At 49.8% G+C, this 22,737-nt stretch overlaps 1 protein-coding gene across 1 annotated transcript in view; it reads right to left on the reverse strand.

Annotated features, from left to right (window-relative positions):
- Window positions 1-2,602: 2,602 nt before the first annotated feature.
- NSMF (NMDA receptor synaptonuclear signaling and neuronal migration factor) overlaps window positions 2,603-22,737 on the reverse strand; it is a gene marked incomplete at its 5' end in the record, with an annotated part of 37,577 nt that continues 17,442 nt past the window's right edge. Inside the window, 12 exons of the mRNA XM_010016077.1 lie at window positions 2,603-3,468; window positions 5,652-5,727; window positions 6,103-6,205; window positions 7,755-7,834; window positions 9,165-9,235; window positions 9,769-9,802; window positions 11,166-11,249; window positions 12,683-12,804; window positions 14,449-14,538; window positions 16,507-16,559; window positions 21,291-21,359; window positions 21,923-21,928. Coding sequence (XP_010014379.1) covers window positions 3,371-3,468; window positions 5,652-5,727; window positions 6,103-6,205; window positions 7,755-7,834; window positions 9,165-9,235; window positions 9,769-9,802; window positions 11,166-11,249; window positions 12,683-12,804; window positions 14,449-14,538; window positions 16,507-16,559; window positions 21,291-21,359; window positions 21,923-21,928 — 886 coding nt within the window. The remainder of the gene's footprint in view (window positions 3,469-5,651; window positions 5,728-6,102; window positions 6,206-7,754; window positions 7,835-9,164; window positions 9,236-9,768; window positions 9,803-11,165; window positions 11,250-12,682; window positions 12,805-14,448; window positions 14,539-16,506; window positions 16,560-21,290; window positions 21,360-21,922; window positions 21,929-22,737) is intronic.

A 22,737-nucleotide genomic window follows, 5' to 3' on the forward strand; every position in this document is an offset into this window, starting at 1 on the left:
ACATTCAGTACTGCCTCATAGCAAGAGCAGCAGAAACTCCCAGCTTGGTTGGACTGTTGCCCTATTTAGCTATCCCAGATTGATCCGCTTCTCTCCAGGGTTAACCAGGCGTTCCCACTGCTATGAGCAAATCCAGACCACAGAGGACCTACAGGAGCAGTTCCCCGTGGTGGGGCTGAGCGTAACGGTGCCACAGGGCTGGAGCTCAGCCACACCATGACCACTTGCTCCAGTTACCCTGATGTGAAGTGAGCTCCACTGAGCTGGGTCAGATGCAATTACCAAGTGTGTGAACAAACCGGTTTAAGGGCTTCACACAGACACACCCCGAGAGCAGGTAGCAGAAACCTGGATGCAGAAGTGGAACAGATTGTTCTGTGTGCCCATCGCTCCCAGGGTGCAAGGAAAGGGCCTCGGTTTCTGCAGAGGGGATATCATGGCTGGGACCATGCTTAGCACATCCTGAGTCATCCTTTACCAGCTGGTCCAACGGGGGAAGTTCCAGGCTCTATTTTTAACTTGAAAGTTGAAATAATTAGGGTTTTTTGTATCCTCTCCTCTGCTGATCCCTTCCTCTCCCAGCAGCCACTGGAAAAGTCCATCCAGTTAAAAAAAGTGAAGAAACTGGTTTTCCGCTTTCAGAAATGGGTAACTTCAAGGACGCTGTTTGCACGAAGGACTTGAAACATCAAAACTCTGTTGTCTTTCAGTCACAGCTTTTAGAGCATTTCATCTCTTTAGTCAAATGAACGCTACAAAGGGAATAACACACTCATGTCATAAACATCACAAACTCTGAGGAATATAGATCTTTGGAGAGAAACGCATTCATCGGTGTCAATACACTACACTACAGTCAACTGCACCACTACAACAGTCCATAATGGTCATTCAAACACACATCTTCCTACAGAAGTTATGCAACTGTACAAGCTACCTTGCTACTTTGCACCCCTAGTTCTACAAGTGGTCAATGAGGATAGATATACAATAGTTGTACAGAGAAATCACTCAAGTGGATACAGAAATGGGCCCTTTCAGAGTTAAAGAAGGTTTTCAATAGTCCCACAATGCTACATTCATGCTACCAAGTTCACTGGATTGAGGGTTTACTTTAGCAAGGAGAAAGGAAGAACAGTTTTCCCCGTTAGGAGCATGACCAAAGGGGCAGAAAGGAAGAGAGTTTTGTGCCAGCATTTTAACCCTGCTGTTGCTGTTGCCTTCTCCACATCACACACAACTTTGTGTTTCATTGCACCCACAGCTCCCACCTCTCAGCATAGCTGGTGGAAGCTGCCATCCTACATAACAGAGTTGGAATCAGTTGTGTTTTCTTTCTTCTATCTGGCATTTCCTTCCAAAAGCTACAGACTGGGGCCTATCATCCCCTTCACTACAGGTCTGTACAACACAACTGAGTGAAGAGGGCAAGAGTCCAGCCAGGGATGAGCCGTGGCTACCAAACCACCCCAAAACAGAGAGGGGGGGCAACAGCCTGGCCTATTTGGTTCAGTATGTTGCTTTCAATGACTTTAAACCATCTCTCTCCACCTACTACTCTCTTTACTCTATGTACATTATTTCTCCAAAAGTTCTGCTATAAAACTGCTGTAGTGTAAAGGGTTGAGCACTTCCAGAGCCCTGCTCCCCAAAATTACACCCACAGCTAGGTCAGGGGGGAAGGAGTACTGTACAGGTCAGAACAGCTAGTTCTTTTTGTAAGTATTTAGAAGAAAATTTGTACATATGTTTTCCTTCACAATGAAGTAATTTTAGATAGCACAAAATCAGGAAACCAAGGTAATCCTTCCCAGTTACTTCTCCAGTGTGTATTAGAAAAGCAGTAACTTGTATCACCTTCCAGAACTGCCAGTGACCTGAACAGACTCTGAGCAGCATTTATCCTCTGAACAGGAGAGTAAAAGATGAACAAACCCTTGCCAAAGGAAAAAGCAACCCCCTGACTGAAACAAAAGGTAAAGATATTCTCAAATATATCCTCACATACAAGTAGGAGCCTGAGTTCCCAAACCCCGGCTGCTCGACGCAGCTCTGGGATTCCTCTGTCCTACACAGGACAGGACGTGAGCAGCTCAGACCATTCAACAGGTCTTTTCAGAAGTGGGAAAGAGGTGGTTGATGCACAAACAACTGGCAATCAAGTGAAACAGAGGGAAAATCCAGACTCATGCTACAAACCCGTGCTGTGCTCCTCCACAAGCATCTCTTCAGTCTCCGTGGAGGGTTTCTGGTGGTCGCACACCGCGGCCTATAAGAACTCATCTCTCAACACACAGCAAAACACCAGCATGAACAAGTTAATTACCATGGCTATTAATTTCTAATTCAGTTTGATACCATAGTGAACCCGACCAAGGCTTCTCAGCCAGGTTCTGTATTTCTAACCTAAAGTATTTCAGCAAAACTCAAGTCCTGTAGTTTTGCAAGCAGCAAAATAGAAAGTAACAAAGTTGTGTCTACTTGGAGGAGAACTATACATTCGTGAGAGCACATACAATGAGTGCAACACAGCTAACTCTGAAAGTAAGAAACCAAACTGGGTTAATCAATGCAGCAGACATGCAGGGTCTGCTAAGTTACCTTAAAACCATGTTTGCTGGTGATTAAATATGTCTACAGAAGATATATTACCATTCTGAATATATTTTCAAGCAGACCAAAAAAATACCTCATCTATTGGTTACTGGTGTGTTATTTTTAACTAATTAAATATTGGGAGGGATTTTACCCCCCTCACTATAAAAATTGCACTTCTTATTTTCTATTAAACAAAACCCAAGAGATAGATTTCAATTCTATATTCCAGTATATATTCACATGGAAACTGGATCGTCTTGCTCTAAGCTTGCAGGAGTAGGTGTAGCAGTCCTTGCTCTCCAACATCCCCTGCACAGAAGGTGCCATCAGTACAAACCCTCCTTCCTCTGTGCTCTGGTCACTTCCTCAGTGTAGTGCATGGGTAAGTGATTTGATTTTATTTTTTTTGTAAGAAAACCTGAGCTTCAAAAGTCTTTAAAAGGACCTGGAATCAAATCTGGCCCATTCTGACCCAAAACAGCTCAGTTCTGCAAGGAACTCCATCCTGTCCTCATTGCACACAGCTCCTCCTGAGACACCACGGCTCTGACCTGAGGCGAGTGAGGTGTCAAACCCTTTCCCTCCAGTCTCTCTTGACCCAGGAGACTTTTCTCCCGACACACTTCCAAGGGCTCCTTCTTCCCTCCCTTTAGCACTGCTGCCTCCCGTAGGGCTTTGAAGGGCTCCCCGTGCCAATAAAAAAGTCCCTCTGCAATCAGCACGACTTCTTGGACACCGGTGATCAACTTCCTCTTGCAAAGTCTTCTCCAGCTCATAAAATGTCATCGTAATCCAATAGTTTAGAGTGCTGGCGGGTCTTCCAGAGGCGGTAAAGGCGGAAGTCAAAGTAAGTCTCAATCATTTGCTTACCTAGGAGTGAAATGAAGCAGAGGGGTTACACCCTGCAGCAGCAAAAACACCCAACCCACCCATAGGTAGAGGCACAGGAGAGCCCATCCACATGCTTCATTTGAGAATAGTGACATTGAGCACCTGCCCATAAGCAGCAAACATCTTTGTAGAACTCCTCAGACCATGAAAGGCTCCTTAAATCCTCTGGCAGGGTTTGTCTGAGTTGGGAACTGAGCATAGAGTCTGTCTCCAGACTTTGACCTCTCTGCACTGACTGCAGAAGCAGGGCCAGGGGCTGTGGAGTGTCACAGAATCACAGACTGGTTTTGGTTGAAAAGGACCTTAAGATCATCCAGTTCCAACCCCTGCCATCAGACCACAGCTCCAACAGCCTGCGTGAGGCTACCCAGCCCAGGGACTTCAGGACATCACAAAGCCAGAGTTAACTCACTGTAAAGATTTGTGGGAAACGTTAAGAACAAGTAACTTGAAAATTGAAAATAAAAATGGGTGCATTGGTTTATAAATGAACATTTACAGCTGCCCCTGTCCTGCAAAGCTGTGTCTTCTCACAGCAAGGAGCTCAGCACGACACACTAATGTACTGTGTACTGGCACTCTTATGGAAGGTAGAGGTCTCACAAGGCCATCACAGACCCAAGGCCATGCACAAGAGGCAGCAAGTACCTTTGAAAACCCAAGGGCAAACAGCCTCTGAGACAGGGCTTAAGGATGGGATTTTCGCTTCTGTAGCCTGATTAAGATTAGTTTTAGATGACTTTCAAAGGATTACAGAGGGTGCGCTATTAGCATGTCCCCTGTTGATCAAGGGGATAAATTCAGACGTATTCTCCAGCCCAGGCTCTTGAAAGATTAACTGCTTAAATGTGTGCACATAGAACCTGCTGCCTTGCCTGCCAAGCTGCACGGAAACCCAGGAATTGCCCTACAAGTTGCTTCTGGGCATGCATAGAATCCCAGCCTGGTTTGTGTTGGAAGGGACCTTAAAGCTTATCCAGTTCCAACCCCCTGCCACGGGCAGGGACACCTTCCACTAGAGCAGGTTGCTCCAAGCCCCTGTGTCCAACCTGGCCTTCAACACTGCCAGGGATGGGGCAGCCACAGCTTCTCTGGGCACCCTGTGCCAGCACCTCAGCACCCTCACAGGGAAGAGCTTCTGCCCAAGAGCTCATCTCAATCTCCCCTCTGGCAGGTTAAAGCCATTCCCCTTGTCCTGTCCCTACATCCCTTGTCCAAAGCCCCTCTCCAGGTTTCCTGGAGCCCCTTTAGGCACTGGAGCTGCTCTAAGGTCTCCCCCTAAGGAGCTTTCTCTTCTCCAGGCTGACCCAGCCCAGCTTTCTCAAGCCTGTTATCATAGGAGAGGTGCTCCAGCATGTTTGCTGTGGGATCTGTGCAAGCACTGTGTAAAGTGGGGTCCAGACCTTGATAGGACACAGATAGCTCTGTGCAGCATGAATGTGATCATCTCCCGTATGATCCTCACAGTAAGTGGAGTCAGGAATAACCCATGGGTGCTGATGCCAGTGTGAGCAGCAGCAGAAGCCTCCACAGTGCTTACAGCCTAATGGTGCATGTTCTTATCTTCCAAAAGGACAACATACTCAGGACTACAGCAAAGGTAAAATAAGCCAAATACAGAATATGTCGCTTAAGAAACTGCACCCAGAATTATTTACATTGACCAAAGAACAGGAAAGATTCTGTAGCCCCTTGAAAATATCTTGAGCTACAGGCAAAAACCATCAAAAAAAGCAAGGCAAAGCAGACTGAGATGCAGAATGGCTCCAGCCCAGTGCTTGCTGATGACACAACTCAGTACCAATGGTTTGAACCCTGCAGAAGAGAAGAGACCCCTGCACCTGGGTTACAGAAAAGGTTCTGCTCCCACTTACATTTCTCCCTGTGGACTTCACATGCCCCAGTATGTGACAAATCTCCTAAACTGAGCCTGGAAAGCTGACTACTCTTTAGGCTGCTTTGCCAGTGCCCAGAGCCTGAGAGAGGGCTGTGCAGCTTCAGGCCCAGCCAACAGGACAGATGAAATGTGAACATGGAGGAGCTGCAAGCGCAAGACCAAGGCAGGGCTGAAGTGAGCTCAGAATGGCTTTTTCAGGAACATGCCCACTGAAGGAAGCAGGCTGATGAGGATGGTGTGTGTCTTTATAGAGAAAATAAGTTACCTTGAGCTGATAGTTCAAGTGGAGACTCAAAGGCAACCCTATAAGGATTCATTAAATTTTTCAGATTCTGAAATAGCTGAAAGGAAAACATACTGAGAGTTAGCAGCTGAAAACAAAGATGAACTCCAGGACACCCAGAATCGCCCATCCTTGTTCCCTGCCTCTAGAAAACCTTCCCCCCATGTCCTTTAAAACATCTAGCTCATCAGTAAATAAATCAAGTACTTTGAGTTACTGTTTCTCCTCAAAGACTTCAGTATTTGTCACTTTTTCCTCTCCTCGCTCTGGGGAAAGCACAGTCCACAGGGTGCTTCACCCATTCACAGCCTCTCATGGGACAGGATGGCAGCGTGTTCTCACCCAGCAGAAGAGGAAGGTTTAGACTTCACAGGGTGACTATTGTCCCCCTGGGCTTGGGGCTACTCACCAGACATTCCCAGGAAGCTCTTACCTTCTCCCCATTGGGGTTTCCAAGAACATAGCAGCCCATGATGTGAATGATATTTGGTTCAGGATTGACTTTACTCATCAGCCGGCTCAACCTCTTCCAGAAGCTGGAAGAAACATAAAAAACCAGGATATGTATTTTAAAACAAAGCAAAACCCCCCTATCTCCTGATGAGTAATCACAAGGATGTGTGTGCACACACTGCTGGAAGGGGCGAGGCTTGTGGCCTGAGGAGAAAGCTGCTCACAGGAAGAGCCATGGGTTCTTAGGCAAGGAAGCACAGGGGCAGAGCAAGAGCCCAAGGAGCAGGTCCCAGTGACATGGTAGGGAAGGAGAAGCAGCCCATTGAGCCAAGGAAGCTCTGACGTGAAGAGAAGGGAGCAAAGTCCACCAGGAGTGCTTTCAGACTGCCAGTTTTACTAAGCATTCTCCTCTCGTAGTGATTCCCTCCAATTTTCTTTTTCCCATTTCTATCAACAATTACCTTTTCTAAAGATGAGTGTTATCAGTGCACTGGTCCATTTTCAGGGCACAAAATCAGCAGAGAACAGCTGGAGAGGTTGGTCTTCAGCTTAGCTAGAGACACCACCAAACCATCCAGTGCTTGGTGCTGCTCACCAGTCAGACCCAACTTACCTTTGGGACTACAGACCAGGCACACTACGCCTAAGGGACATGAGATACAACCACCTCCCCTGGGCAGGGGGTCAGGGCAGGCTTCTGGTGGGCTCTGAAGCCCTCTGTGATCAGATTGGTTTTCTCAGGACTGCCTCCCAGGGACACACAGGCTGGATGGAGGCATTCACTTCCAAGCACCCAAGTTTTCAGCTGTGTGTTTACAGCTTTCTGCAGGTCGTTGAATGACCGGCTCTGGACCAGCCATGCCTGGCCTGTGTTCAGAAGCATGTACACACACACGTGCTAAAGAATTTTATGGACAGTGTTGGTGCCAGAGCATGAGAGCACTGAACGGATGTAGCTTTTAATACTCAGTTCTCATGCCAACAACAACTTGTGCAGAACAGGTTGGTGTACATCCTCTCCCCCACAACGAAGTGAGTTTGAGCCAGCACAAGCGAGCAGGCAGCAGAACAGGCAAAGCTTAACTCTGCAAGGAGAAGCAAAATTGCCTCAGCAGCCCTGGCTGACAGGCTGGTGTTAGTGAAAATCCTCCTCAGGAACATGTGGACTTTGAGCAGGCTTTGCAGAGGCAAATTCCATTTCCTCTGCAATCAGGAGGGAGTTACCAGAGGCAGCTGTGGGGGGAATGGTTGGATTTCTGCTTAGAAATGCTGCCTCAGCCACTTCCGAGCAACAGAGGCCTGAGGCATGTGCCCTGGTGTCTGGTCAGCAAAGCCCGTGTTAGGAGAGGAAATTTCCACACCCCTTTTGACAGTCTGTACACCACAGGGATGCTGAGCAGCAGATAAAAGCATAATCTCCTGGTGATTTGTCCCAGGGCTGCAGCATCCCAAGCTCCGTGCTCTCCTCCTTGCGGCCTCCCTGAAGGAGCTTTAAGCTGCTATTACTCCCCTCTCAGCCCCCTCTTCCCCTGACCAACCCTTCCCCTCTCCTGCTAGGCCACGTGCTACCAACACAGAGCAAACCAAGCAGCACAATGCTGTGTGAGTCTAGAAGGTGATGCAGCCACTCACAGGATCATATCTTCCTCCTTCTCCACTTTGGCGAACGTGGCAACTTTGTTCTTTAACAAGTATAAGTGACCAGGACCTCCCTGCAAGAGACAGACAAACAGATGTGAACCACTTGGCACAGGCCATGAAGAAACACACCCTGGATGCTTCTTATCCTCACAGCCCTATGTGCCACAAGGGAACAGTCAGGCTGGCACAGCTGCTGTGACCTCCATAGCAGGCACTCCAGGCCTTGCTCAGGAAATACTCACACATGGGGAGTGTGCTGGGGGTTGGATTCTCTGGTTTTTACTGTTATATGTCCACCTTATTCTAAAAAGGCACAATAATAGACAAAAATCTTCATTGTGGGTGGCTGGAGAGTAATAGGGAAGACAAGAAAGTCCCTTTCACTTGGGGATTCTAGAGGACTTGCCATGATGGGCAGAAAGAAGCTGAGTCAAGCAGGGATAAGCAGGAGAGATATCACTGAAGAAGAAGTGGACTTTGGCTGTAGCAGGCATGAAAAACTTGAGCACAACAGCAGGAAAACTGAGTCACCATCTCCAGGTCAGTGTGCTGCAGACCCTGCTATTCCACAGCACCGGGCACGTGGGAGGGAGTCCAAGTCAGGTCACCTCCTAACTTCTCATTTCAAGGTTCCTCGCACAGCTGCTGGGGAAGTGTGAAGCTGAACACCCTGAGGAACAAGAGATGTGGGAAGAAAACCCCAGACCCAGGAGGAATCTGTACACCCCAGCTCAGCAAGCCTGGACCCTGACCCCTCTCCAGCACAGGCTGGGCTCCAGCTCCGAGCTCTGCCATCTGCCGGTCTGCTCCAGCACACACACCCTGGCTCTGTCACTGAGTGATGGAACTACAACCATCGCATTGCAAAGGCTTGTTCCTGTCTCTGGAATCCTCCTTTTAAGGGCTGTGTAATGCTGATTTCCTTGGGTTTCCTTGAAAGCAGCTGAGAAGCAGCGCAGCTCTGGACTTAACCACACTAAATCAGACTTTATTTCCTGCTGTCACAGCAACTCGACACTGCTCAGTGTCTGGGGAAACGAGAAGTGAGAGCTGCACACGTGCAGTTACTGGAACAGAACCTGACCTTGGAGTGCTGGTTCCTCTTTGTAATTTTCCCTATAGAAAGTCACAGAATCCCAGCCTGGTCTGTGTTGGAGGAACCTTAAAGCTCCTCCAGCTCTAACCCCTGCCACGGGCAGGGACACCTTCCACTAGAGCAGGTTGCTCCAAGCCCCTGTGTCCAACGTGGCCTTGAACACTGCCAGGGATGGGGCAGCCACAGCTTCTCTGGGCACCCTGTGCCAGCGCCTCAGCACCCTCACAGGAAAAAAACCCAGACAAATTTGTAAAAATTTGCAAAAAAAAAAAAAAGCCCCCAAGCCCTTTACAACTTTCATGTACCTGGCAAAATATCAGCATCTTCCAGATCTTGCAGCCTTTCCGATAGATGTTAAGCTTCTTCTCTATTTCCTCTGCAACAAACACATTGGAAAAGTTCAACCATGGAAGAAGTTAAAAATTAATTTTATTTCTTGTCACATTAGTGTTGAAGGCAGAAGGCTGAGCTGTGAGAGGTGCTCAGCACCCACATTCCCACTGATGACAAAGCAAACCCTTTGGTTTCATGCTGTGGAAAGCAGGAAACTCCTGACATATCCCAGGGCAGAGAAGGGACAGAGCAGCACCAGACACTGCTATGCAGTGACCATGGCACTGGACCACAGCTAAAGCTCCTCCTCACCTACAAGGGTACAATGAACAGGGATCTTTGCTGCCCTGAGCCTCAGTTTCCCTTCCATAATCTGGGATCTTGGCATAGAAAATAGGCCACAGAAGTAAAGTTTTCTTACTGCAGCACATCCAACAGCACTGACATTGTCAGGTGGCACTGGGGTGACAAAAGCACCTTTACATGTGGCAGCTGAGGCACAGGGCAGTGAAGTGACTTTAACAGGTTGATCCTGCAACGGGCAGGAGTTAAGAAAAAGAAATAACGCTCACGTACCGAGGATGTCATCAAAGGTGGCATGTTCATGGTCCTGGAAACCAAGAGAGAAGACATATCAAGGTTCACTGTCACTACACCAGTTCCCAGGACATTATTATAGTCTCTAATATTGTTCACAATCCCATTCCCAGGCAAACGGATGCTCCAAGAACACAATTCTACCAACTGATGGCTTCTACTCACACCACAGCAGTAACAACCCTAAACCACGTCTCAGCAAAGCAGCTGAAGACTGAGTGGTCTGTGAAGACCAAGTCCATCCAAAGGCTCAAAGATGAATCCTGCAGACAAGTCCAGAGCACGTACCATCCATCAGACATAGTCAGCATCAGCAAGGGCCATGCCTCTGGGTCTAGATGTGTCCAAGCCGGCTACGAACAGCCGCACTCCCAACACATCTGCCTCTGGCACAGCAGGGTCATCAGGACATCCCTTCCAAATGCAGTGAATATAAAATGATGAGGAAAGAGAGACCCGTAACTCGTTGCTGGGGCTTCAGACACCTGCTGAGGCAGGATTCCTACTGAAAAACCGAGGTTAAATGACTGACTGACAAGGCTGCATTGCTGTACATAGAGCGATGGCGCTCACGGTCCACTGCGGAGCTCCGAGGTTCTGTCTAAAGATGAGCAGAAGGAGGAGCCCTAAGCCTGGCAACACACAGCTCTGCTTGTGCTCAGGTCCACCCTGCTTTCCTCGATCTTCCCAAGCTTCCCAGCTGTGCCTGCATATCTGGCACCCACATGTGTAATTTCCACTCCACTTTACTCTGACATCTAGACCCAAGCCCCACCTCCCCAGCTACCCCAGACCCAAATCACCGAATCACAGAATCCCAGACTGGATTGTGTTGGAAAGGACCTTAAAGCTCCTCCAACTCCACCCCCTGCCACGGACAGGGACACCTTCCACTAGAGCAGGTTGCTCCAAGCCCCTGTGTCCAACCTGGCCTTCAACACTGCCAGGGATGGGGCAGCCACAGCTTCTCTGGGCACCCTGTGCCAGCACCTCAGCACCCTCACAGGGAAGAGCTTCTGCCCAAGAGCTCATCTCAATCTCCCCTCTGGCAGGTTAAAGCCATTCTCCTTGTCCTGTCCCTGCATCCCTTTAGGCACTGGAGCTGCTCTAAGGTGTCCCCTTCAGGAGCCTTCTCTTCTCCAGGTTGACCCAGCCCAGCTCTCTCAGCCTGGCTCCAGAGCAGAGCTGCTCCAGCCCTCGCAGCATCCCCTGGGTTCAGCACACCCCAAGCCCTTTCCTGAAACCTTTCCCAAATAACATCAGTGTTTCAGAATCACCATAACAGGAACTAGGGATAGGGACAAAAAAGTATTAAATAATTTTGTGTCTGAAGCCTGTTTCCAAACATCCGGACACAGGAGAAGTGAAACACTTACGTAGAGAATGGGGATGATAGAGGGATCGTCCCTGCGGATAATTGTTGGGACATACTCTGCTTTGGGCACCTTGGAGGAAATGAGCTGTAAGGGAAGAAAGAAGTGAACAGCATGAGGAGAAGCCAGTGGACTGGACAGAAGCACAAAGGCCACAGTAGCAGTGCCCTGTTCAGTTGCTCTCAGCTGTTACCCAAACTAGCAGCTCATCCAGTCTACCTGCATCCCTCTGAAAGGTCCTTCAAGCCTTTGGTCCACTACAGAGCACCTCCAGGCCTGCCCAGTCCTGCTGCCTGTCACAGTGTCCTCGAGACCCAGCTGATGAGCACACAGCTCTGCTGAAAGGCAGGACTGAGTCTGAGGCAGCAGTTTGTAAAGGGGAGCTCAGCGTGCACAGAGGAAGTAGCTTGTGCACTACCACAAACAGCTGTATCCCAGCAAAGATCAGTTCTCTACAGCCCTCCTCTGTGCCAGGATCTGTAGAGGATCATTCATCCAGGCACATGTAGCTGGCTGGTGGTAGGGTGGCTGCATACCTGAACAGGAACCAGCCGAGGGATGAAACAGCATCAGCACAGGCAGGCACAGGATGTCAGGCAGATGCAGGTTGCCTGGCAACTCTGGCTGAAGCTTCAGCTGGCTCCAGCAGCACGACAGCCCAGAGGATGTGCCTGCTGTCAGCACGAGCACAGCACAAGGACTGTGGGAACGTGGGTAGTTTGGCTGTGCTGTGATTTTAGGCACCTCTGTTCATCAGCAGGCAGTGGTGCTCATGGGCTTGTGGGATCCAGCTTAGGCTGGCTCCAGAGCCCTCCCTCCTAGACAGCACATCACTGCTTCAGCCACAAGGGAGGTAATCCAAAGTTCCTGCAGAGTCCAGGGATGGACAATCAATCACAGGCACCACCTGGGAGACACACTGGAGGCATCAAGGGCTGAACAAACCCAAGTGTTGGGTTCCTGGTGACCCATTCAAAGGCAGTCCTGCTCTGCTGGACTGGCAATGCCATCCTGAAAGCTTGAGATCCCTTTGCCTGGGTACTGGTGCATGTACCCAAGGGGTGTGTCAGGATATGGTCCTGTCTGTCAAATCCCCCCGGAGCAGAACACAGGGGAGTGCAGGGAGAAGCTGAGCATCAAGGAATCATAAAAGAGCAGACAGCATCATAACATAGAGCTCCAAATCAGGCAGGTAACAGGAGGGTGGCACTGCTGGAGACTCCCATCTCTACTGTCAGGGTTATTGAGACTCAGTTCAGTGTTGGTGATAGTCCTGCTCTGACCTGGGGCTGGACTACAGGTCCTTCCACTTCCAGTTTTCTTTCAACACGTTATCCCCAGCAATAACAGATGCCAAATACCATGTCATGTCTTGGCTGATCTCTGAGTGACCCTCATACACACCTGCAGGGTTACCTACATGAAAGACTTGCCTCTTCTCATGAAGATCCTAAACTTAGGAGCTCTGAAAGGGTAGACAGAGCCTGAACAAACAGAGGTAACAGAGTTGAAATCCTCACCATTATTTTTGGTGGAATAAAGTCTTCTCCATCACATGCCACGGCTTCAAGTTCCTTTTCTGCTTCCCAGTTCAAGTCAAAGTTGCCATCCAAAGTGCCACAGGAATCCTGAAGGTCATGGCCTGCAGGAACACAGTGTGCATTACAAGGGCAGAACAGCTTCCATTCCCCTCTTGGTCCTGTGTGGCAGCTACCTCACAAGAGGTGCCACAAGCCCTCCTTCTGCCCTCCTTTCTTCCCCAGAGTGACGAACACCACAATGGGGCTGGTGCCCCTGTGCAGACAAAACACTTAACGAATGAAGAGAGCACACAGGGAGCTGGTACCACACATCATGTAACTCTTCATCACTCCACAGTCACCACGTTCAGCTTTCAAGTGCTAATCACAACAGTCACCCTGTCACTTCGGAAATGGAGGAGGAGACAGGACGCAGACAGACTCTCTACACTTTAACATTGCCAAGCTGATGAGCAAAAGTCCAAAGACTTCAAAGCTGGTTTCCTTGTAATAATTACTGCTCTGACTATGTCTTCTGTGATTATAAAGAGACTCTGCCTTGTTGGTCAGACTGATGCTGGCAGAGAAGTCCCAGAGCGTGAGGACGGCCGTAGCAAACACAGTAGTATTGTAAGAGTACACTTGGATTTGCTCTCCAAACTGACCTTACCTGTTGGCCTTTCAAGCCTCCTGGGGAAAAAAATCTGGAAGGAATATAATTGACCATTAAAGGTTAAAAACAGAGATGGTTCCCTGGAGCCAAGGCCTGAGGAAAGAGAACCCAGATGCCTCTGTTTGAGCCTTTTGGGATGTCCGAGTGTCAGAGTGTCCCTGGCAGTGCCTGGAGCCTGTCTGAACCATGTCTTTTCCATTCGCCTCTGAGTTAGCTGAGGGAGTGGGAGGAATCAGACTGCAGAGGAACCATCGGGTCATGTTTTGAACCTACATCTCCCCCTACAACCTGGTATGTGTCTTCTAGGAGGGCTGCACCTCGTGCTTACCTAGTAGGTGAGTTCATTCCATCAGTGAAATTCATTTACAATACATCCCATTTCAACATGGGCAAACTCACATCCACCACGTGTCTTGCCTACAGGATTTTAATAAAAGCTGGGTAAAACAGCTGTTCCCTTTATAAAAAGACAGTGAGAAGATGCTGACATTTCCTCCTGTGAATTAACACAACAGCATCTCAGTCCCTGTGAGCAGAACATCGCAGCATTACTAGGGATTCCCAGAGGAATTCCTGGCAGCCTAAACGAGGATCAGATTGCCCCAGGCTGTCATCTGTGCAGCCAGCGTGGCCAGGAAAGCAAAGCTCCATCTCATGGAGTGCTGCAGCTGTGCTCCTGAGCTATTCCAGCCTAGGAGGGAGCTCAGAAGGGGCTCTGCACGGGAAGCCAGGCAGGTTAGCCCTGCTGTGCTGAATGTAGCCTTGGACTGGTGTGCTTCCAGGTAGGTTGTTTTGGTCCCGGGCAAATACGGGATGATGGGAACAGAGGGCTGTAAGAGAGCTGTACCCCTGGGTATCCTTTGGCAACTGCACAGTAACATGAGGTTGGATGGGTTGTGCTCTACAAATAAATACAGGTACACACAGATGAACAAGTGCATCTACCTGGAGTGGTATTTGCTCAGATCTCATGGAACTAAAAGGATCACAGATGGGACAAAAGAGCACAGAGGAGTTCCTCCAGTGGGGCTCCAGTCCGCAGCTCAGCTGGAGGTTTGGCCACAGGAGGAAGCTCAAAAGACTCAGAACTCACTTTCTCGAGAGTCATGGAAGGAATCGGCTTTGATGGGAGTCGGGTCACTCCAGGACCTGCTGAAGCTCCTCTCACGCCGTTCGGCAAATGCTAGGATAAAACCAGAGCACGACATTAACAGACTCCAAAGCCACCTCTGCTGCTGCCAGCAAACAAAACATCCAGAGATTTCCACCAAAGCCACACATCACGGACTCCCCTGTGCTTGTTCTTCACTTGCCAAACGTGAGGCCTTTCCACACAGCAAACAAGGGTCTAGCTTCTGGACAGCAGAGGACAAAGTGCCCACTTTCTGAGGAGTACCATTACAGGGTATGTAACACAGCAAAAGAGGACACTTGATGGTCTCTCCTTAAACGCACACAGCTCAGTTTAATCAAGACTTTTCCAGTGCTCCAGTGTCAATGCTCTGACTCAAAGGCCTCACAGAAGATGTACTGTTCAACAGCTAATGACACCTCCATGACCAGAAGAAGGCAGTAGTTCTCCAGTCAGTTCTCCCTTCATGTTCTACTATATCCCAACCAGAGCTGGACCAAACAGGGTGGGAGGACTCTGGAAAGTTCACACTTTCTAAACTCTGCTGCATAAGAGGAGATCCTTCAGGTTTTGCCTGCACTCGTGTGAGCACTCCTCCCCCAGCTTTCCTTGTTTGTCCAAGGGGCATTACACTGTTTGTACCAGCATTTCCCAAGCAGAACCCAGGGAGCTTAGCCCAGCTGGCTGCACCACAGGCGAATTCCTGGGAGCTGCCAACAATGTCTGACTTGGCAAGCCCCTGTAAAAGCCATTACACCCAGATTAACAACCACTTATAGCCACTAATACCTATTTCTGGTAGCAGACAGAGCAAGTTTGCTGCAGTGTGTCCAGTAACAGCATCTCATGTCAGGAATTCACTGCAGATCTGCATTGCAAGAACTGAGAAGCAGCCTGTCCTCTGCTGCAGTGTGTCCAAGTGTGGGAGTCCAGGGAGACAAATCACAGAGGAAGCTCTTCAGGTTATCTCCATCCTCAGCTTTCATTTAAACCATTTAGCTACTGTGCACATGAAGAAAGCTTTGAAAACATGACCCGAGAGTTACCAAGGCAGAGGCACGCCTGAACTTCCAGACAGCTCCAGGGGACATAAGCCCTCTTCATTTCAGGCAGTGCTAACTCAGATGCCAATAAAGACTCTTTAAAGGGCAATGCTCTTTGCTGTTCACTTCCCCCAGCATATGAGAAAGGAAAGAATGCAAATTCAACTCAGCAGCACTCTGTACATGACGCCTGGCCAGGGGTGGGAAGAACAAGCTGTTTCCTCTTCTGGAGCAATCCTTAGCTCTTGAGAGCCAGTTACACCATTCTCAGCCCACTTTGCAGCAATAAGGGAGCTGCCCAAACCAAGTTATGGAGCGTTGCCTTCCTCAGGGAAAGGGAACTGCTGTATCCCAGGTGCTTTCTTCCCCAGTAGAGGCATAAAACACTCCCTTACTTCCCCCTTGCTCCAATGTCTTCCCTGTTCCTCTTCTTTTTCCCTTTTGTCCTCTCAGCAACTTTCCCCCACATCCTGCTGTGGAGATGGCAGTGAGACCGGGGAGAAGAGAGAAAGCCACCCGTCCACATGGCACATGGAGCAGCAATTGTCCCAGGGAGCCACAGCTGGTCCTCAGCTTCAGGAAGAGGCCAGGCAGCACTTGCCAGCTCTGCAGAACTCTCAGCTCTGGTTGTCCTCTCAGGTGTCTGTGTTGGTGATCACCAAAACCCACACACACGGGACAAGGATGCTGCAGCTCTCCTTCCACTCCTTGCACTGAGGCCAGAGATCTCCTGTTGCCAAGGCAGAGGGTCCTCGGAAACAGCCTGCAGGCTGCTGCAGCCATGCACGTGTCCTGGAGACTTGCAACCACCTGGCTCCTTCTTTGTAGGGTAAAATGGCACGAGCAGGTCAAATCCTTTCTCCAGCCCAATGCTAGGTCCTTGCTGCCCACACCTGCATGCAACAGTTCCCCATGTCCCACCAGCACAACCCCCAGCTCCTCACATCCACATCTGACAGGTTTGGTGCTCACTTACTTTGTGCTTTAACCCTTCGGCTCCCCACCATGCGGAGGTGCTTCCGAAAATTCCTGGAAGAAAGGCCAAACACAACCTGTGAGAAAGGCAACACAGAGCAACACCCGGGCCCCGCAGGACTGAAACAGCTGTGAGGGAAACAGTGACCTTGGGAAGTCCATGTGGTTCCTTCTGGGCATTCAGAAGCTGAGACCAGGCCCCAGCCTGCACTGTTCAGTGTTGGGGATGGTTGTGTTTGTCCAGAGTGGGGCTGTTTCTTCCTGGGCTGGAATATGGGGCAAGCGTGGTCCTACATGGCAGAGGTCCTACATGGCAGAGGTCCTACATGGCAGAGGTCCTACATGGCAGTGCCCTTCTCAGAGCCTGCTCTCACCTTCCCATGACTGGCACGCCTGTGCTAACTGTGCTGAAGACACTGGCTGCTGCCCATGCTGGCAATGGTCCCTCTTCTCCCGGTAGAGAGCAGTAACTGCTCCCTCTCCCCTGTGTTCCACACATGCTTTAGCAGGGTGCTGGGTGCCCAGGCTGTGCCCTGCTCAGCAGCACGCACACAACATGCTCCTGGCTGTGCTCATTCCCAAACACATTCCCAGCAGCTGCTAAAATCCCTCTGTGCTGTTAGCAGCCATGCAGCCCCTACTGCTCTCCAGGGCAGAGAGCTGGGAAAGACGGAAGCAGCTTCTTCCTTCTGGGGTAGCACCATTCAGCAGGGCTGACTGTCCTCATGGGCCTGACCTCTGCTAATGCTGCCTGCCCAAGCATGGCTCACAGGCAGAGCTCAGTGGGGCTGCAGAGTACACAGCTCCAGCGGAAGCCACCAGAGAATGAGCCTTGTGGAGCAGCTACACCCTCGAGTCAGGTCTGTGTAAAACAGACCATCCCAGCCACTCCTGAGAGAACACGGAAAAGGGACTCATTGCTCAGCTCCTCCAAGTGCAAGGGACCCATTTCCCTTGGTTTCATAGAATCCCAGACTGGTTTGGGTGGAAGGGACCTTAAAGCTCCTCCAGTTCCAACCCCTGACACGGGCAGGGACACTTTCCACTAGAGCAGGTTGCTCCAAGCCCCTGTGTCCAACCTGGCCTTGAACACTGCCAGGGATGGGGCAGCCACAGCTTCTCTGGGCACCCTGTGCCAGCGCCTCAGCACCCTCACAGGGAAGAGCTTCTGCCTCAGAGCTCATCTCAATCTCCCCTCTGGCAGGTTAAAGCCATTTCTCATCACTCGCCTAGACAGGAACCAAAGAGGACAAGAACCAAACAGGACACCAGAAAAGACACAGGAAAGTGGCAGCACGGGAACTGTCAAGGAAAGTATCACGCTCCATGAACCCCAGTTAGGGTGACTTCACCCTGCAGAGCAGCCCCATGGCACCAGGGGTGTCAGCCAGCACAGCAGCCTGCCTGGAGTGCAGGAGCCTTCGTGGGGTCCCTTCTGCCCTATCAACATGCACCACAGACACCAAGCAACAGACCAGTGCTGGTGAAACAGGTAACATGACGAGTGGTCTGGCTCACACACAGGTTAGTGAGGTGAGTAAGGACATGGTACAACCATGCAGATGCTTTAGTGATCTAACTGGACTAGAAGACACTTCCAGCACTGACATGAAGTTGTTCAGAAGACATCAGCTACATCTACTCCTGTACAGAGAGATCAACACAACCATGGCCCTCATGGGAGAGCACTTAATCCATGTCACCTTCTGCACTGTGCTCCACCTTGGCCTAGGATCCCATCCTGTCATCAGGATGCAAATTCAGGATGCAGCTCAAGAAGGAAAACCAGCAGCTGGGCAGGGGAGCTGGGAGCAGCTTTATTCCATGACAAATTTCCACCTGCACTTGGGCTATTAACGTTGTTTTCCAAAGCTTTATTTTAGCCCTGCTTGGGTACATGGAGATTCACTGCTGTGGATCAGATAACTGCTCCTTTAGACAGTAACAAACCCCATTCACCAACACACAGACTGGCTCTATGAACAGCCCTTCTGGGGAGGGAGATGACTGATGTGGGCTGACTTATTGCATATTAAATTCAAAGCCAAATAAATACAATGTTTTAAGTGAAACAGGGTTGTTCTTTACACAGAAAGGTCTTAGACATATGATGAGACCATTGTGAGACCAAGGTCATACCAGACACTGAGCACCAACGTTAATTGCCAAGGCCACTGATACATCCCTTGGGCTTTGAGCATTTTGGAGTAAAATCCATTTTGGAGTAAAATCCAGTTTTCTGTTAAATGCTCAGCTGTCCTCTCTGCAGAGGAGCTTATTCAGAACTTGGGGGCAGAGGTTAAAGCAGCCTTTGCCACAGAAGATGCTGCTCCCAGTTGCCTGGATAGCTTGTTCTCTCCCATGAGTGCAGCTGAGGGAAGCTGTCTAGATACACAAACACTGCTGAAAGCAGCTCCAGGGGATCCAGCTGCTCAGAGTTAACCACTGCTCTAAATGCCTGCGGAATGGGACAAAGGCCATTTTTCCCTCCTCATTGCTTATAGAATAAAAGCATTTTGGAAAGGAGGCACAAGCCTGGATCTGCCTCTTAACATGGGCATCCTGTGGTCATGTTGAGCCTTCTGAGAGCTTTCTGCAGCTGTATTGGTCCTCAGGCCCCTCTGTGCTCCCATGTTAACACAAAAGGACTGGCACAGCAGCCCTGGGGGAGCTGCAGTCTGCTCTGTGAGCAGTGGGGTACATAAACCTGCCCATCTTCCTGCCTGGCTGCTGCAGCTGCACCCAGAACACCCAGTGTCACTTCATCACCAGCAAGATCAAATCACTCATCAAATTCAACAAGCGTCCCTCAAGCTACATGGACAAAATCTCCTTATGATACCCTTTCCTTAATAGTTCTCCTTCCACATAGGCTCTGTGTGACCATCTGCCACCTCCATGGTATCCATCCCAGCCGAAGGCTCTCCAAGCCCCATTCCACACACTGCAGAGAAGCCTTTTCACTACCCAAGCAGAGGTCAGGGACAGAATTACTGACACAGAAAACTCCTGACATCACGCCTCACGTTCTCCATCAGCTCCTCCTTGCAGCGGTCACAAGGTTCAAACCACTGGGCACCACTCACTGTCATTGCAACACCCATCGTGTGCTGTGCCACACAAACAGCCTCTGCGTGCACCAGGCCCATGGGGCCAAGCACTGGAGGGCTGTGTGATGACAACTGAGCTTTCAAGACACCCGAGACACCAAGAGCTGCACAACAAGCACCCAAAGCTGCGCTGGGGCTGGGCTCCTCCTCCCTCCTGGAGGAGAGCTGAACACTAACCACATCCCTACAGCTGACCATTGCCCAGAGGGCTACCACTGCCCCCTGCTCTTTTATAGCATGATAAATGCAGATGGGCTCCCCCTGTTCAATCCTGCCCAGACCTTCAGTGTCCACAGGAGGTGAAGAGACATGCTGGCCACTCAACGCAAGGATGCCATCACTCCATCCTCTATCTTTGACTGCACAGCATCACTGAGGGATACAACTCCTACTCCCCTACTTGCAAACCACATGAACAAGCCATTTCCTAACAAAGACTTGCCTCTGTCTAATAAATTCTGAGAAATCTCTTTCTTCTTAAAGATACACTGTCTATTTCACAAGGTCTTCAGTTTTGATTCATATTTATCTTCATTATTGATGGGAAAAACCCATTACCCTTAAGCTGCTAATAAAAACAATTCCTGACAATTTCCCAGTTAAGAAAACCTCATGTTTTTCTCCCACTTTGTTTTGAACAGTGCTGAAGTGATCATGACAGTTTTTAACCAATGACACATACACTGCATTATCCTTCTTAGCAGGCTGCCAAAATACTCGAGCCTTGGCACAAGTGAAAACCATAACAGTTCTGATCACCACAGTGGCTAAGTGATGTGCCTGGGAAGCCAGCAGAGAGAAACCAGCGCCCTTCTGTCATACCCAGACAAGGGATCAGACCCATCCCCTTCTCTTTCCTTTCTGTTCTTTAAGAAAAAGGTTGAAAAAATCAACTTCTGGTCACTAGAGATGTGAATTTTGCCTGGTCTCAGATTTTTGAGGTGCATCTGTAGATGCAGCAACAGCACAGCAAGGTATTCACAGAATCATAAAATCATAGACTGGTTTGGGTTAGAAGGGACCTTAACGCTCATCCAGTTCCACCCCCTGCCACGGGCAGGGACACCTTTCACTAGAGCACGTTGCTCCAAGCCCCTGTGTCCAACCTGGCCTTGAACACTGCCAGGGATGGGGCAGCCACAGCTTCTCTGGGCACCCTGTGCCAGCGCCTCAGCACCCTCACAGGGAAGAGCTTCTGCCTTATCTCCAACCTGAACTTCCCTTGTTTCAGTTTGAACCCATCACCCCTTGTCCTATCTCTGCAGTCCCTGATGAAGAGTCCGTCTCCAGCATCCTTGTAGCATCCTTGTCTTCAGACACTGCAAGGCTGCTATGAAATCCAGCTAACCTCAAACAAATCTAAAGTATCTGGGAGAGAGCTGGGGAAATGGCACCTTTAATTCTTTATATATACATTTTTTCTGCCTGACACACAGATCCTGCGTATTATATTCAGAAGCTTAAAAGAAACTTGACAGTGTTCCTTTAAGAAGATGGAGACCAGCTATCTTGAGCCCTGCAGCATCATTCACCTCCACGTTTCCAACACAGCCACTGCTAGTGTCCCTAAAACAGCAACACAGACAGGGACAACCACGTTCAGCGCCATCAAGCGTCAGGAATGACACCCGGAGGGCCCATGCGAGGGTGGAGCTGGGGAGGGAACGGGCCCTACCTCTGTATAACAGCTGCAGAATCATTCTCTCGCTTCCGCCTCTTCCTCTCTGCGTAGCCCCTGAACGCCCTGGGAAACCATGTCAAGCCATTAAGCAACTACACAGCTTTGGACTGGAGAGGACACGAAACACAGACAGGAGAGCACTCACCACACAACAGAGAGAAAGCTGACCAACGAAGAGAGCCAGCTCTTGCAGGGCTGTGTGCGAGTCAGGGGCCAGGCAAAACACTCACCGAACCAAAGGTCCTCACTCCCTAGGGTAGGTGGTTGCACAAAGCAGTTGTTCCTAAAGCAAAAGAGTGGCCAGACCATGGCCAGCAGAACAGGGGCGAGCAGCCATCAACCCTGCTATGGAGGAGTGGAGCTAGGAGACTGCAGACACCAAACCCCTCACACCAGGAGCAAGAGGGACAAAAGCATGCCAGCAACTGTAGACTCCATTTCAAAGATGAGGATGGTTGTGGTGTGACCTGTGTAGCCTACCAGGTGTAGTCATCTCACCTCCTGCCTGCTGACAAACAGCCCTAGCATAGGGAAAGCATGATATGATGGACAGGAGAGGAGAGGAGAGGAGAGTTTATCCAGGACACCAACAAACAAGGAAATAAAATAATGAAGATTATACTTACGAGATGCTAGAGATTCCAGGAGATGCAGGGGAAAGAAAGAGAAGAGGAGTTCGTTAGTGCTCAGCCCTGGCAGCGTTCCGAGGGAATTCTCACTCCAGAAGGAATATTTCTTGTTAGGTGAAAGGAAATTGCTTTTTAAATTAAACATTTCTCAGTGGTGAGACTCCTACTTGACCGAGCTAAATCCTCCCTGGGGCAGTGCTGGCATGTGGCTTGGATGCAAATTAAGCTCCGTGTAGACCCAGAGAACGTGCAGATGTACAACTGGGAGCTGAACATGGCCCATCAGGCTACAACAGGAGCTCAGCATCACAGGCTTCTGGAGCAAGAAGACCTTCTCACACAGTGACAAAGACTTGTGAAGTCGTCTTGCACTGTCTGGTCTATGTAGGAACCGAGCATGGTGGGCTGAAGACACTAGAGCAGAGGCCAGGAGGACAGGGGCACCTGGGGGAGCCACCCCAACCAGACTAGGGAGGTGCCCTGAACTTCTGGAGATGTTTCTATGCAATCTCTAGAGGCAGCACAGAACCATTAACCTGGGAGTTATGTTAACCAGGGGAGCTGTATTCCTCGGGTTTTCGTTAGGGCACCATTCCCCAAACCAACCTCACTTTGCCCTTCAAGCCCTGTAAGCCCCGCCATGGGCCATCATTCTCCAGTAAACCTTGTGCCCAGCAAAGATGACTTCCCCAATGCTGGATCCAGCCCTCCCTGCATCAGTCCTTACAGGTCTGTTCCAGTCTGGATTATACCAAGATCAATAAACAGTCTCTTTTTGGGATTTGGGAAGGGAAAGGTATGAGGGACACAGG

This window comes from Nestor notabilis, unplaced genomic scaffold (genome assembly GCF_000696875.1).
Source record: "Nestor notabilis isolate BGI_N333 unplaced genomic scaffold, ASM69687v1 scaffold24446, whole genome shotgun sequence".
In the NCBI taxonomy this organism is placed as follows: Eukaryota; Metazoa; Chordata; class Aves; order Psittaciformes; family Psittacidae; genus Nestor; species Nestor notabilis.